This window comes from Alosa sapidissima, chromosome 16 (assembly GCF_018492685.1).
Source record: "Alosa sapidissima isolate fAloSap1 chromosome 16, fAloSap1.pri, whole genome shotgun sequence".
NCBI classification, from domain to species: Eukaryota; Metazoa; Chordata; class Actinopteri; order Clupeiformes; family Clupeidae; genus Alosa; species Alosa sapidissima.
The window spans coordinates 3,959,186-3,976,685 of record NC_055972.1 but is presented as its reverse complement, the minus strand read 5'-3'; the positions used below and the strand labels follow the sequence as shown (position 1 = coordinate 3,976,685).

The 17,500-nt window shown below is 43.0% G+C and overlaps 1 protein-coding gene across 3 annotated transcripts in view; it reads right to left on the bottom strand.

Annotated features, from left to right (window-relative positions):
* Nucleotides 1–12,264, bottom strand: part of LOC121685132 (gamma-adducin-like) — a 22,185-nt gene extending 9,921 nt beyond the window's left edge. Inside the window, exons 1-5 of one of the 3 annotated variants that reach the window (XM_042065470.1) lie at nt 11,894–12,264; nt 11,258–11,789; nt 4,960–5,209; nt 1,513–1,603; nt 922–1,073 (exon numbers count right to left, since the gene is read on the bottom strand). In XM_042065470.1, the coding sequence (XP_041921404.1) occupies nt 922–1,073; nt 1,513–1,603; nt 4,960–5,130 (414 nt within the window). In that variant the 5' untranslated portion in view covers nt 5,131–5,209; nt 11,258–11,789; nt 11,894–12,264. Of the gene's footprint in view, nt 1–921; nt 1,074–1,512; nt 1,604–4,959; nt 5,210–8,676; nt 8,836–11,257; nt 11,790–11,893 lie in introns of those variants that run through there. The other 2 variants (XM_042065469.1, XM_042065471.1) reach the window with 2 other exon arrangements.
* Nucleotides 12,265–17,500: the final 5,236 nt, after the last annotated feature.

Genomic DNA, 17,500 nt, shown 5'->3' with positions numbered 1-17,500 from the left:
CTTCGGCATAACTGCTAACAGTGCGCCTAGGCCTACTGTTAAACACCTGAAAAATATTAAGCTGCTGTTTTCTTTTCATGACGAGCACTAGGCCTACGCTTAAATGATTTATGACTGAATGGAACGTTGCGTTTTTAAAGAACTGCTTATCACGTCGTGTGACAAAGTTTACACTAATCATCATCTTCTAATGTTTCCTTATGTTGAGATGTCCATTCTCTTTGCCCTAGGCTATCATTTGTGCGCGAAGCATGTTTCAATTAAGACAGACCACTACACAAGCTATTTGTATTGTTGTAATATTGAACGATTTCATGAATAAATTGTACGCACAGTACATTGTACGGCCAAGGCAAGGGGCAACTCTTCTCTTCAGTTTCCCTTCCAAATTACGTTTTATTGTCTGAAGACATCTATCGCAAGAATTTAACATTCTAACAGCAACAGCAAAGCAAATGCAAGCTAACCAAAGTGCAGTCGGTTCTCCCGCCATGGTTTTTGAAATCACACACCTGCTGTATCTAAAGGCCCACGCACATAAGGCCTACGACTATCACTCTACACGGCCCCTGTTGCACATCACAATTTAATTTACTATAGCTGATCCTGCCTCCTGGCTCCCCAAAATGCCGCATCATGTGAACAGATCAGCAGGCCGGCAAATTTTCACCTCGCTTTCAGACACAAAAAGATGTCCGCTCTTCCCGCAAATTTAGCGTGATCTCTGTGTGAAAAGGCCTACAGTCACAGCTCAGTGTGTGTGTGTGTGTGCATGCACATGACATACAGTGATGTGTGGTGTGTGTGTGTGTGTGTGTGCGTGCACTTGACTTACAGTGGTGTGTGTGTGTGTGTGCGTGCACATGACTTACAGTGGTGTGTGTGTGTGTGTGTGTGTGTGTGTGCGTGCACATGACTTACAGTGGTGTGTGTGTGAGACGGGCTGGACCATCCATACAGGTGGAGTAGTCTGTGGAGAGATGCCAATTTGCAACGATTCTGTCGCTCCAGACGAGAGTAACCATAGCAACCTGCTTGGTATAGATCATTCACTACACACACTGCATTCTGGCCTTCAATCAAACACAAACAGGCTCACACATACACACACACACACACACACACACACCACATTTATTAATGTATTATACACCCACACACACCTCAAACCCAGATCTGTGATGACCACTCATTGTGTATGTGTGTGTGTGTGTGTATGTGTTCTGAGGCTGCAGCAGGGTGTGTGTGTGTGTGTGTGTGTGTCAGACTGCAGCAGGAAATTCCTCATTGCAGACAGACATTCCATTAGAGTTCCATTAGACCCATAGACCATCCATTTCCATGACACCCACACATGGGAATGTGAGTTAGTAAGTGAGTGTTTGTGTGTGTATGTTATGTGTGTATGAATGTGTGTGTGTGTGTGTGTGTGTGGGAAAGTTATGTGTTTATGAACATGTGTGTGTGTGTGTATGTGTGCATAAACATGTGTGTTGAGTGTGAGAGACTCACTCTGAGAGTGGATGAGATCTGTGATGTTAGTGAGAAACTCACTGCTCTTGTTCAGGTGACCAACTACCCCCTCCAGCTCAGCCTTAAAAGCCTGCAAAATGCACACACACACACACACAAACACACACAAACACACACACACACACACACACAGTGAGAATGCTCCTTTGTTGGTTTCTCTAGTGTTTCCATGGTGATGTGCTTATGTAAGTTCTCATCAGAATTTGTTTGTACCTAACTCACACACACACACTCTCGAACACACATTATACACAGACACACACACACTCTCTCTCTCTCTCTCAGGCACTCAAATACCCATCTGACATGAAGTCTCTTCTCTACTCTCAGCTATGTGGGCATCCTCAGGTCCAAGTGTGTGTGTGTGTGTGTGTGATGATGCTAAGGCTAAATAAGCTATTGTGTCTGGTGTGTGTGTGGGAGGAGAGTACATCCAGGGCTGTGTAAGGTTGTGTGTGTGTGTGTGTGTGTGTGTAAGTTGAACTTGTGTAACTGCAGGGCTGTGTGTGTGTGAGAGAGAGAGAGAGAGAGAGAGAGAGATTGTGTGTGTGTGTGTGTGTGTAAGTTGAACTTGTGTAACCGCAGGGCTGTGTGTGTGTGTGTGAGAGAGAGAGAGAGAGATTGTGTGTGGGGGTGGATGGTTATATAAGACAGAAACCAGTGAAGTACGCGTGGGCTGGCTTTCACAGCTTCCTCGAGCCAGAGAGCAGCTATCCAGCCCCCTTAAGGCGTCAGTCCCCGCCCCAACTCATCCTAACAACCCCCCCATCCTCAAGCGCTCCACAAATAGCCGTGGACATGAGTGTGCTGTCACTTGCCACGCACATCAGCACAGACATTTTTAACCAAAGATTCTAGAATAGAGCTCTGTTCTAGAATCTTCGTTTTTAACTGACATGCACTGGATAATAAATATAAACAATGGATTTTGCTGAGCGGCGCCAACAAACAAAGAACTGAATCATAATCGACATGACGGCAGCAGCGAAGTTTGAAAACAATGAAATGTAACGTAATTGAATGTTGAAAGAGGACCGCACTCATATCTTTGCCTGTGTGTGCAGCGCTTCAAAAATCCTAAGATGCCAGCAGTCACTTGCTGTAGAACTGCGGCACTTAAACCAGAAGTTTCCCAATTTCTACATTTTAGCTTTATCATGACTGCTGTGCAACAACATACTACTGTGACATGTTTAAATGACGACGCAAATGGACGACAGAGACAGTGATCAAAGTGAACTTTGAAACAAACAGGAATCTTTGCTTACAAACTGGGTTCACAATGACAAGAAACATTACAGCATGTGAACAAGCAGTAGGAGACATGAGGGATGAGATACACAGAACTTAAGTAAGACCACAAGGCACAGGCGAACATAAGGCAGGGACCAGTAACACTAATAATCAGGAACATGATCTTCACACACACAGCGACACAGGGTACGCATCTTGGCCCAGGACGCTGACCCCCCCCCCCCCCCCCCCCCCCAAAAAAAAAAGAAAAAGAAAAAAAAAAACGGTTGCATGGCTACCCTACACATAGAGGTGTTTCAAGATTTTTAACATTTCTGAGATGAGGGAGATTTCACCCCCGTGAATTTTTTTTTAATTCTGGCTGCTAAACACACAGTTTTAACGCAATATGGGTGGGACAGGAATACCTTTACAGAGCAAGCAGCTCTGGCCATATCGGCTCTGGCTCACGTGACGTGAACATTGCTTTAAATGCCTTATCACTTCACTACCCAACACGTGACGTGAACATTGCTTTAAATGCCTTATCGCTCCACTACCCAACACGTGACGTGAACATTGCTTTAAATGCATTATCGCTCCACTACCCAACACGTGACGTGAACATTGCTTTAAATGCATTATCGCTCCACTACCCAACACGTGACGTGAACATTGCTTTAAATGCATTATCACTTCACTACCCAACACGTGACGTGAACATTGCTTTAAATGCATTATCGCTTCACTACCCAACACGTGACGTGAACATTGCTTTAAATGCCTTATCGCTCCACTACCCAACACGTGACGTGAACATTGCTTTAAATGCATTATCACTTCACTACCCAACACGTGACGTGAACATTGCCTTAAATGCATTATCACTCCACTACCCAACACGTGACGTGAACATTGCTTTAAATGCCTTATCGCTTCACTACCCAACACGTGACGTGAACATTGCCTTAAATGCATTATCGCTCCACTACCCAACACGTGACGTGAACATTGCCTTAAATGCATTATCGCTTCACTACCCAACACGTGACGTGAACATTGCTTTAAATGCCTTATCGCTCCACTACCCAACACGTGACGTGAACATTGCTTTAAATGCCTTATCGCTCCACTACCCAACACGCGAATAAGGGAAAAAAAGAAAAGAAGAAACCAATGGTCAGCTAACAATAAGGATTTGCTTACACTGCTGTTTGGTTGTCCCAAACATTAAGATGATCCATACTCTAGCATCAACTGAATCTTATCAATCTTGAAACCCGAATTACGATGTTCCAAACAGAGTGACTATAGGATGCAATGCCTAATCTCACTGCCCTCAGCATAACTGTTAAGAACAGTGCGCCTTTTACTGTTAAGCACCTGAATGTAACGTTGTTTTTAAGCGCCAGAACTGCTTATCATGTCGTGACAAAGTTTACACCAATCATTTTCTTCTAATGTATCCTTATGTTGAGATGTCCATTCTCTTTGCCCTAAACATAGGCTATCATTTGTGCGCGAAGCATGTTTCAATTAAGACAGTACACAAGCTATTTTTATTGTTGTAATATTGAATGATTTTCATGAATAAAGCGTTGAAATTGTACGCACAGTGCGTACAGGATTACGCCTGGCGGTGCCACTGCACACACACACACACACACACACACACACACACGCGCGCGCGTGTCACATGCACACTGCCTGGTTGGAGGGATTAAAGTAACACTAATAATCAGGAACAGGAGAGGAGGTGAAGACACAGGCACAAGCAACAACAGAAGCACATGGCAAAGATGAACAAAGAAGCACATGGAACAGGACAAAGGAAGTAAACAAAGGGCAACAGGAAGTAGACAAAGGCCAAAAGTAAACAAAGGAAAGGGCAACAGGAAGTAACATGGGGAGCAAACACCATGGAATACAAAATGACAATACAGACAGAGAAACTGGACAAGACCCAGACAACTATTGTACCGGGCTGTGTGTGTGTGTGGACAACTATTGTACCGGGCTGTGTGTGTGTGTGTGTGTGTGTGGGCATACTGGTTATCGGGGTTGTGTGTGTGTGTATGTGTGTGTGTGTGAGCGCGTGTGTACGGGGCTAGGGGGAGTGTGTGTGTGTGTGTGTGTGCGTACCGGGCTGTGGGGGGAGTGTGTGTGTGTGTGTGTGTGTGTGTGTGTGCGTACCGGGCTGTGGGGGGAGTGTGTAACTGTCCTCTGCTCCACATCGCCTTGCAGGTCAGGAGACCAGGCTGTGCTTCTGTTGCATTCTGGGTTGCTGTTGGCATGGCAACCCTGATGGCTGAGATCCAGTGTGGAGGGCACCTGTGGCCTCTCTTGAATCACACACACACTCATCAGCACACACACACTCACACTAACTCACTCTCTGCCAGACACACACACTCTTCTGGTACTCCAGTGTGTCAGGTGAAGCCTGTAAAGATAAGACAACGGCTTAGAGATTCATATATACCCACACACACACTTTGCCTCTCTCTCACACACCCACACTCTCAAACACTTAACTCACAGAAACTATTTCTACATATTTTTAATTAACTTATTTAATTCAGACCCCGTTATGCGACCCCCGATCAGAGTAATATATGGACATTGTAGAATAGTGCCCTCTGAGGCCTGATGGTAAATTGACCCTTACTGTGATACGTCCATTTAACAATGACGTGGCGAAGTTGTATTTTATTTATTTGTTTATTTAATAGGACAGTGCTTCATTAACAGACAAGCTGTAAATAAACCGGAGTTGGAAAGATGATGTGATCAAAACGGCAATGCTGCTTTGCGATTGTTGGGCTTTTATTTTGACAAGTTGTTGTCGTTCTGTCTTCCACATTCATGAAAGGTTTGGTATGAATGTTGAGTCATGTCTCAGTCATGAATGCTTTATGTGCAGTTTATGACAGCTGCTATGAATGTGTTATGAACTCACCCGTCAAGTAAAGTGTTACCCAACTTTCTTTCAGCTACAGTATATGAACTGGCACAGTGGGGGAGGTGCTAGCCCATGTAAAACCTTGTAGATCAGGCAAGCATCAGTGAAATGTTTAAAATGATCAAAGTTAAATAAATTATATTTCTGAGTTCTGTGTATGGCTGTGAGCTGCAGTTAGGCTACGCCTACAGCTAATTCATACCATTGTCTGTGGTAATCATTATGTTAAGGTGTTTAATTGTCCTGTAAAAATTAGGATAACTATCTTATTAAGGCTAATATGTCTAATGCTAAGCTTAGCTAAGGGCTAGACGGCAAGCTATACTTACTGAAGCTATGCTGTTTTACACATGTAGCAGCTATGGATTGATATGTATGTTTGGTGTAAGGGAGAAATAAATATACAGTATGTTAAAGGGAATCAGTAATAGTGAGATGGATGTAAAGCAGGCTAATTGTATGTAGATTGGTAATGTAGCATGCTAATGTATTTGCTGTTTCACTGGGAGCGTACCTATGTTCCCCGGGTCCTATGTTCCCCGCTTTGTATGGGACCGGGGAACATAGGACCCTTTTTTAAAACCCTAACCATAACCCTAACCATGAGCTTTTATTTTTTGCAGTGTTGTGTCGATTTTCAAAGGTTGTTTTCATGAATTTTACACTTTTGATTTTAGCACTTATAGCACTTTTCATGGTTTTAGTCTATCCCTTACCCCCAGCCCCAATTCTTGCACTTACCTGTTTCTTTTGCTTTTAGCTCCAGCTTTAACCCCACCCAGCTGCTTGGCCTAACCCCAACCCCTTAACCTAACCTCCAGCCACTTGGCTAAATTCCTACCCCAGCCCCCATCCCTTAGCCTAACCCCAACCCCCATCCCTTAACCTAACCTCCAGCCACTTGGCTAAATTCCAACCCCAGCCCCTTAGCCCAACCCCAACCCCTTAGCCTAACCCCAACCCCCACCCCTAGGCCAACCCCAGCCCCCACCCTAAGGCTAACATCAACGCCTACAACTAACCCTAACCCTCAGGCTAATCTCAACCCCCTAGGCCAACTCCAGCCCCCTACCCCTTATCCTAACCAGTCCCTTGGCCTAAACCCAACCCCTCATCTTAACCCTTTATTTATCAATTATTTATTTATCAATTATTTATTAATTAATTATTTATCAATTATTTATTTATTTTTCTTCTTTTGTTTCTTCCCCCTTTTCAAATATACATAATTTCCTGATTAAATATTTCTCTATTTATATATTATTTTATTTCTAGACGGTGGCCTTTTCCTACCCTTATTCCCCTCCTTGTTGGTGTGGTTGGATCCAATCGGCCAGTGCACTCACAGTCACCCACTCCACCAAGTATCATGTTCCCCTAACCTAACCATGAGCGGGGAACATAGGACCCTTTTTTAAAACCATAACTATAACCCTAACCCTAACCATGAGCGGGGAACATAGGATCCTTTTTTAAAACCATAACTATAACCCTAACCCCGAGCGGGGAACATAGGACCCTTTTTTAAAACCATAACTATAACCCTAACCCTAACCATGAGCAGGGAACATAGGACCCTTTTTTTAAAACCATAACTATAACCCTAACCCCGAGCGGGGAACATAGGACCCTTTTTTAAAACCATAACTATAACCCTAACCATGAGCGGGGAACATAGGACCCTTTTTTAAAACCCTAACCATAACCCCGAGCGGGGAACATAGGACCCGGTGAACATAGGTATGACCCCGTTTCACTAGTGATGCTGTTACTAGTGTTAATACTGTAGCTAGGCTCTTTGCTGACCTTGCCCTTAAGAGCATACTGTAATGGCATTCTGTATTAGCCTTCTGTATTAACCTTCTGTACTAACATTGTATTGTGTATTATGCTTATGCAGTGTTTAGTAAGCATTGTATTGTGTATTACCCTTATGCAGTGTTTAGTAAGCATTTACCCCTTATTCTGCTGATTTTGTGAAACCACACATCTTCACACATCTTCACACACACACCCATAGCGTCACATGCACATTGCCTGGTTGGAAGCATTAATATAAAGGTGCAGTCAGGGATTTTACGTGATTTCAAGCCCATGGCATTTTTTTGTCAGTCACATTCAGCAACCATCTCCTCATGACCGCTACCTGCCAATTCTCTGGGAATAGTGAAGGCAGGGGTGAGCTACCTCTCTGGGAATAGTGAAGGCAGGGGTGAGCTACCTCTCTCGCATGTTTCGTTTGGTACTTAGTTAAAATATAATGTACATTTATTTTTACAAACAAACGTGACTCCCTGCGCAATACCTGACTCCGCCTTTAAGAATGGATAAAGACAAATTGAGTTGAAAAGACGTCTGGCCTGCATTTTTACCGATACTTACGCAGTGATTAGATACCAGTAATACCAGCAACAAAGCTCACTCCAATTTATCACCCCACCCCTAGTGTTCCTCTCAAATGCACTTTCACAACGTTACAGACAGCTCTACCTGTGTTTCACAAGGCTGGTATACTACATAGCTAAACATATGTATCACACACACACCAACCAACACGCCACACACACACACCAACCCATCACACACTTACCAACACACACACACCACACAATTACCAACACGCACACACACACCAACACTCACACACCAACCAACACATCACACACTTACCAACACATCACACACACACTTATCAACTCTCACACACCAACATTCACATACTTACCAACACAAACACACACACACACACACACACACACATACCAATACATCACATGCTTACAAACAAATCACACTCTTACCAATACATCAGACACAAATACATCACACACTAAGACATCACACACACACACACACAAATACATCACACACACACTAAGACATCACACACACACTAAGACATCACACGCTTACACACTCAGCCAACACGTGCACATCTGAGCACAAACCTTAGTCCCTTCCAAAGTCCACTCTCAGGGGCTGCAATAAAATCCGTCCTAAGTGACATATACTGTAACAGAAGACCAAAGTGATGGTTCTGCCACTGTATTTAGACACTGAGTGCAATCTCTCCTGTTTCTCTATCGCCCAGGCTCTCTCTCTCTCTCGCCCACTCTCTCCCTCTAACCCTTCACTCTCTCCCTCTCTCCACCAGTCCACTCTCTCTCCCTCTCTCTACGCCTGCACCCTCTCCACCAGTCCACTCTCTCTCCCTCTCTCTACGCCTGCACCCTCTCCCTCTCTCCACCAGTCCACTCTCCCTCTCTCCACCAGTCCACTCTCTCTCTCTCCCTCTTCACTCTCTCTCCCTCTCTCCACCAGTCCACTCTCTCTCTCTACCCCTTCACTCTCTCCCTCTCTCCACCAGTCCACTCTCTCTCTCCCTCTCTCCACCAGTCCACTCTCTCTCTCTCTCTCTCCCTCTTCACTCTCTCTCCCTCTCTCCACCGGTCCACTCTCTCTCTCTCTCTCTACGCCTGCACTCTCTCCACCGGTCCACTCTCTCTCTCTCTCTCTATTCACCGCTCTGTGGGAGTAAGTGTGGGCTTCAATGTGAGAGCGACTCATCCATGTTACATCACCGTCTCTCGGTTACAGTTTAACATTGCTGCTCCACACTCCAATCAACCCTCTTCCTGAATTTCTGTCTTGTGTCTGTCTAACTAGCATCTATTATAGGCTAGGAATGGAGGTGTGTGTGTGTGTTAGAGAGAGAGAGAGTTTAGCTTAAGTGTGATGACTTTTGCATCTGAGAAGGGGTGTCAAACCCTCATTCTGTCTGATTCTAGTGATAGATAGATAGTACTGCATGCTTAGTTTATCTGAAGGTTTATGGCGTAAATAACACATTTGCACCGGCATACACTATATGCATATACCTTTGTCTGTACCCGAGCCTACTTGGGTTGTCTTATATCTGGGGGCCGTGCTACCAGAAATTCAGTTTCTGAGTTTCCATTGTGATTATATATAGGCCTATGATAGCCCTGGCAATTTGTCATCAAACAGGGGTATGATATGTTATTCTGATACAATCTATATAGGACATGTACACACATGAAGATTGTTGTAAACAGGTTATGAAAATTATTTATTATATGGGTCCAGCCAGGGCAAATTAACTGTCTTTCAGTGTCTGGCACTGACTCACACAGTGATACCAGCAGTGGCAGCAGTCACATTGTTATTTAGGCAGTAATGTTAGCTGCCTATCTGGTTAAATACATGACCAAATCGCCAAATCAGATTCAAATTTCTTATGCAACATGAGAAACATATTTTGATTGGGAGACATTAACATTATTATCGTTATTCAGTTATTCTAAAATGAACAGAATCAGCATAGCATAGCATCGCCTAGCATAACATAGCATCGCCTAGCATAGCATAACATCGCCTAGCATGAACGTCATGGGATCACGATAGAATACCTGCTACCCTGTGGTAATAGATTAGATTAGATTAGATTAGATTAAACTTTGTTGTCATTGTGCAGAGTACAAAGACAACGAAATGCAGTTTGCGTCTAACCAGAAGTGCAAAACAGTGCAATGTGATATTCAAAGTATAGACAAGTGGTGCATAGACAGGAAAATAAATATAGTGCAGTGTAGACAGTAGTATACAGTTAGTTTACAGAAGGTGGTTTACAGTAATATAAATTAAATATAAATATGTGCAGTGTATTAGCAGTTACCTTATAAGCGCAGAATAAATATGGCTATGTAGTATGAGCAATGTAAACAACATGTACAGATATGTGAAACGTAGTAGCAGTAACATTATTAGTATTACGTACGTAGAGTAGTACGAATAATATAGATATATGCAGTGTATTAACAGAATATATTGTAAGAAAAACTATGGATAAATATGGATATTCAGTATGAACTGTATAAACAGATACAGTATGTACAGCTATGTGCAGTGTGGTAACAGTACCATTGTAGTGCAGAAACAGTAACATTATAACAGTAGTAAGAATAAGTTTATGCACAGGATGAATAGTATGAAGAGCAGTAGAATATGGCTATCCCTGTCAAGGTTGCCATGGTCGTGGACACATCAACAGGCACAGGCAAAGAGGCATCATTAGTTGGTTGGTTGGTTGTCACTGAGATGCAGAGCTAGAGTTCAGTCGGGTGACAGACTTAGGGAAGAAGCTTCCTCTGAACCTGCTGGTAAGTTAAGTTTGAATCTAGCAGTTGCATTACACAGAGAATCTGAGACATTTTCCCGTTTCTTTGTTCTGTGCATGTAATGTATTTGTAAGTGTAGCCTACACAGCGCTGAGAAATAAACAAGAAATAAAAGGGAGACCACCGAATTCAGATTCTAACGTTAATGGAGCATTACATTGCTAGACTTGTTGCTAAGCAGACTGAAAGAATCAGATGCACCCTCAAAATAGCATTTGAAAAAACGTGAATAACCAAATAACTCTGTCGGTTATTCTAATATTATGAACTATTAATATGCACACCCCTCATTCGTACATGTTTTTGGTAAAAACTGTACTAGATCACCCACCTGTGGCTTGCCTTCATGTGGCTGCTCCATGTCAAAAGCGCCTCCTGCTCCTGTCTACTAGCGTCTTGGTGGTTGGTGGGAAGTGCTGATTGGTTGGTTGGCTAGACAGTAAGCAGCATGCTGATTGGCTCTTCAGGAAGGCCGTAAAAATAGGGCCAAAAATCATAGACAGTAAAAGAAAGTCTTGTAAATCAGTTTCGCAAGCTCATAATTTCAGTTTTGCGCAGGAAAGCGTCACACAGCATTGCGCAGGAGACTCACACATACTAAATATATCTACAGGTGCGAAATGTCTTTGCACATGTACACATTTTTTCACACATGCACAAAATATTTCTACAGGTATGAAATGTCTGCATGAAATGACATGCACAATTTTACACAATTGCAAAACTTTGTTACACATATGAACATCTTTTCACAAGCTCACAATATTAATGACCCTATATCACGATATTAATCACAATATTAATGACCCTATATCACAATATTAATAACGATATTAATGACCCTATATCCTGATATTAATGACCTTATATCACGATATTAATCACGATATTAATGACCCTATATCACAATATTAATCCCGATATTAATGACCCTATATCCCGATATTATTGACCCTATATTAATGACCCTATATCACAATATTAACGACCCTATATCCCGATATTATTGACCCTATATCCCGATATTATTGACCCTATATCCCGATATTAATGACCCTATATCCCGATAGCCTAATTGAACCTATCTAAGCCTAACTGATCCCCGTGCAGGCCATCATTCCTGCCTTTTTGTTGGGAAGGCCCTGAATGACCTAATGCTGATGCTCAGCTTTGAGCTTTACACTGTGGTCCACATAGACCAGGCTCATCTCCTGGGCCGTCCAGCGGGTATTGGAGGTGACCGGCAGGAACCTGCTGTGGCTATGTGGGACACTCGATGGTGTTTTAAGCCATCGACTTAAAGGCACCTAATCCTAAACCTACGTGTTGAAAACGGTCTCCACTGATAAACATCACACTTGCTTGGAAATGAGGTCCTATGTCCAAAATCCACCCCTTTAACCCATGCCTAACCCTAATGCCTTCCAGGCAGCGCTGCCTTAAAGACAACGTTGGGGGCTTAAAACACCAAGAAACATGTGGGACACTGTCGCACAAGTCCTCCTGGAGGAGCCGGGCGTCCTCCAAGGGCTGCTCTGGAGGGTCCTAGTGCAAATTCGTTCTATTCTATTTTACATTATTTAACTATATTCATGGAGTCTTGCACACCTGTCTATGTGTCTTCAAGGCATATTATTTCTGCCTTCCCTGCTCTAACTTGTAAAGCACTTTGGGTCAACTGTCGTTTGTTTAAATGTGCTATACAAATAAAATGACTTGACTTGACTTCTATTTATCGTCTGGGCTGCCGGACCCACCTAGTTGGGCACACGCTCATGGAGCCTCAGGACTAGCTAATTGCTCTTCATAAAATTGTGAAGGCTGTCATGTCATGTCATGTCATGGGTGTTAAAAAATTCTTCCTAGGGGTGATTGCCCTCCTAGAATTTTTGGCTTGGCTAAATTTGGCTGAATAGCCTTTAGAAAATACAGCTGAATAGCCTTAGAAAAATTGTCTGAATAGCCTGAACATATTTACCCACTTATGCGCAATATTTTGGCTTAAATTAAACCTTCACCAGGTGTCCTCAGACTCATCTTCAGAATTCTGTTGGAGTTGGCTTTAAATACTCTGATTTACTGAGGGACATTTTATAATTTCACTGGTATCTAACAGGTAGACAAAATACATGATAAAAACTTTGAATAGCCAACCCAAGTCACTGTTTCGAGAGTCTGAGCCTGGCTGTCTATAAAACTGGAAGCAGAGGGCCTCTCTGACAAATGGCTCTAAGAAGGAAAGAATACCCTACATGGTAACACTTTACTTGAGAGTATCGACATAAGAGTGACATGACACTGTCATGAACACATGACACTGTCATGACACATGAACCCTAACCCTAATCTCTAACCTTAACTCAAACCCTAACCTTATCCCTAACTTGTTATGACAAACCAAATGTCACTTAATAACAGAAGCGTTATGTCATAAACATTTATGACTTGTTTATGACACGTTCATGACAGTGTCATGTCACTCTTATGTCAATACTGTCAAGTAAAGTGCAACCGAATACCCTTATATTTCCATCTGTTTGGAAACCCTCTGGCCCAACCACTCTTGCAGTCTTTCTTTAACAAATGGCTCTAAGAACACAAAGACACACACACACACACACACACACGATTGGAAACCCTCCTGCCCAACCACTCTTCCAGTCTTTCTCCGGCTTTCTCCTTAATGTTTTCATCTTAGATACTTCCGCTTTGATCTATTCTACATGCAGCTTCTGCAAAAACAAAGCAAGGAAGGTTATAGAATATGTACCTGCTTTGTACTCTACAGGCAAGGCAAATGTATTTAGCCTGGCATAATTCATACACTTTGTTAATTCAAAGTGCTTTATAAATGAAGTCTAATGAATGGCAACGGGTGAGAACAAATGGTCATTATGCCGCCAGCAAGGCGGCCAAAATAGAAAAGAAGTCTATTTTTTGAAAATGGCCTGGGATCAGTGTGCCTCCTCAGAAACAGCCTCCACAACACGCAAAGTGACAAATAAATAGCTCTTTCCACACACCAGTTGTACACATATGTTAAACATAAAATACTATTATCCAAAGTTTTTGCATTTTCATGCATATATATATAGTGTGAACACAAATGCAGTGAGAAATAGATTTTTCCACATATTCACATTCAAATCACTATTAGACATTTTCACTTCATTTTTTACTTTGACTTAACTGGAACTGCAGGGAGGCTGAGTGGAATCATCCTGAAGATTAAATGTATACAGTACTTTGGTCCTGAAGATGTAATGGTTGAAGTAGACCAGTAGAGGGAGCTATAATCCTGTGCAGAATGAACTGGTTGAGCAAAGTATTCACAATCTTGGGGACTCAGCAGAGTCAGCACACACTAATGGACATGCAATTGAATGTATGTTAGTCTCATATTGGAATAATGGAGAACAGTCCAACACTGGAATAATGTGTGTTCGTCTCATATTGGAATAATGTGTGTTAGTCTGATACTGGAATAATGTGTGTTAGTCTGATACTGGAATAATGTGTGTTAGTCTGATATTGGAATGATGTGTGTTAAACCAACAATGAACCAGCAGCTGGGTTAAAAACAAAGCAGTTTGGGTTGTTTTCAACCCAGCATTTTTTAAGAGTGTAATGAGTGTCTGCATATGTGTGTGTCTGCATATGTGTGTGTCTGCGCGTAGGCGATGTGTGTCTGCCTATGTGTGTGTGGAGTCTGCGGAGTCCTTATGTTGCAGATCAAAGGAATGTCGATGCCCAACTCAATTATGAATAAAATAAAACCCAAACAGAAAAGTCGCCTGCTCTCTCCTCCCCCTGTGTGAGTGTGTGTCACTCTTTCTGTCTGTGCTGCGTGATGCCCTCAGTCTTTTTGTACCAGGCTGTGTGTGTGTGTGTGTGTGTGTGTCACTTGCATACACAAACAAAACCATACTTACAAACAAATATTAAAATGCAGTCCTTTGCATCGACAAACACACGCACGTGTGTGCATGCGCACACACACACACACACGTGTTCTCTTTCACATGGTGCAGAACTCCCACTGCGCTGAGACGTGTAGCCAGGGCTTTATTGAATCATTCATACTGTCACACATTTAAGATAGGCACATCTCTATCACTCACACACACACACACACCACTCACACACATTTGGAGTCTAACGCTCACCAGATCCTTTTCAAAGTCGTTAGAGAAGGGGGCAGTGTATGTCTGTGTGTGAGTGTGTGTGTCTATTTGAGTGTGCCTGTGTGGTGAGTGTGTGTGTCTATTCGTGTGAGTGTGTGTGTCTGTTTGAGTGTGTCTGTGTGGTGAGTGTGTGTGTCTATTCATGTGTGGTGAGTGTGTGTGAGAGTGTGTGTCGGGAGCTAAGCCAGATGAGAAAAGGGGCAGCTTGTGTGTGTGTGTCTGTGTGGTGTGTGTTGGGAGCTAAGCCAGATGAGGGGATGAAGCATCGTGTGCATGTGGGTGGGGGAGTAAGTTTGTGAGTGTGCCTGTGTGTGAGAGAGAGATGTGTGTGCACGTGGAATTAAGTGTGTGTGACAGTGTGTAAGAGAGAAAATGTGTGTTGGTGTGTGTGTGTGTGTGTGTGTGTGTGTGAAATAAGAGATGGTGGGGAAAGATGAGAGGAGCAGGCAAGAACCTCATGAATCATCAATTACAAAAATTGGAGAAGCAGTCCTGCTGCTTTCACACATACACACACACACACACACACACAGACCCTCCCTCAGTGTAGGGAACCACTACTGTGGGCTACACTAACGCACACACACACACACACACACAGGAGTATATGAAATTGATTAAGCTCTGTTGCCTACACATGCACGCACACACACATCAATAAAAGACGCCCCCCACTGCTACCCACACATTCACACACACAGAACCCCTACTGCTCCCTATGCATACACAACTGCTCACATACACACACACACACACACACACACACAACTCATACCTGCTTACTGATGAGCACAGAGTGTAACCTACTGCACACACATACACACACACACACACACACACACCAAACCTCATACCTGCTGACTGACGAGCAGGTATCCTAGCCTGCAGTGGCCACAGGAAACTGGAGAAAAGCGATTCGTATCAGAATATAATTACTACTCATGGGACTTATACAACACAAATCATTATACTTAGTATTTGGGAAAATTCTTATTAGGCGTCCATAACATTGAACATAAAGACAAGACCGTGCTGCATTTTGTTGCAGTGATCTAATGTTAGAGGGAATTATAGACGTCTCTGCCGAGGCGTTTTTCCATCTGCCGATATAATGGGCAGAAATGGGGAGCAGCAAACCATATCAGCCAAAGGTCAGGGGTCAAACCAACTGGACTTAATTATCATATAGATGAGAACTTGGGGCATTCTTCATTGACATTAAAGAGCTAGTTGGTGGTTAATTTACATGTAGGGTTAAACGGTGTGGACTGCTAGGCTTCTGTGCTGCAACTTCAACAGACTCTGAAGGCTTCTTTAAAGCAGACATAGAATGGGAAACTGTTTTCACCGTCAGCTTTGCTGACGAAGGAGAGTTTGGTGCCACAATTGGGCTCCTCTCTTCTTCCTCTCATCTGTGAGAAACGTGAAAACTCAAACCCAATGGCAAAATAATATTTTGTTATAGCTTAAAGTTCAGGGATTAAAGTTCTCCCTCGCTATGACAGATATCACAACCAGAGTACTGAGGGGCTATGGGTTGAATTTAATAAAGTGGCATCAGGATATTTTATAAATATCTTTAATTTCATGGAGGAACAGGGTATATTGAATTCACTGAACGAGCTGCACCTTATTTGTTTCCATGTTACATTAATTTCTAAATCGGTGGAATCACCATGGACCACAATGCAATGGGGGAGGACACCTCTAGAACTATGGCATCCAGGTGACCAACAGGAGTCCACCGAGTTGTCGATGAAATGTTTATGGATGATAACATTACAGCATAGACATAGAAAGGGCCATTGCATGAATTTGGATTATGAGCAACAATGTTATATTACGCTGTACTGTTACTCTGTAAAACAGGTCTCTTCACTTCCAGTTGGCGTCACTGAGGAATATCGCTAGTAGTGATAGGAGTCCTGAGGTAAAATTAGTAAAGGTGCACCGTCGGGAATGTTGGAAAATGAACGTTCTAAAGAATATCTGGGTTCATTGAATTCAGCATAGAATTTTAGAACCTTGAATTGATGCGGATCGGAATCTTACGTTAGAATGTTCAAAAACCCACACCTTTGGCCCCAGCTGTGGCGCAACTGGCTGGGGCACCTGCACCGTAAGCCGGCGACCCGGGTTCGATTCCCGTCCCGTGGTCCTTTCCGGATCCCACCCCTGCTCTCTCTCCCATTCGTTTCCTGTCACTCTCTACTGTCCTATCATTAAAGGCATAAAAAGCCCAAAAAAATATACTTAAAAAAAAAAAAAAAAACACACCTTTATGGGTTAAAACAGAAATGGCCTTCAGGAGCTCCCTCACATGACTGTTTCCAATGTCCACTAGATCTGCAAGGCATCCGGAACACCTGACAGCAAACTGGACAAAGGTT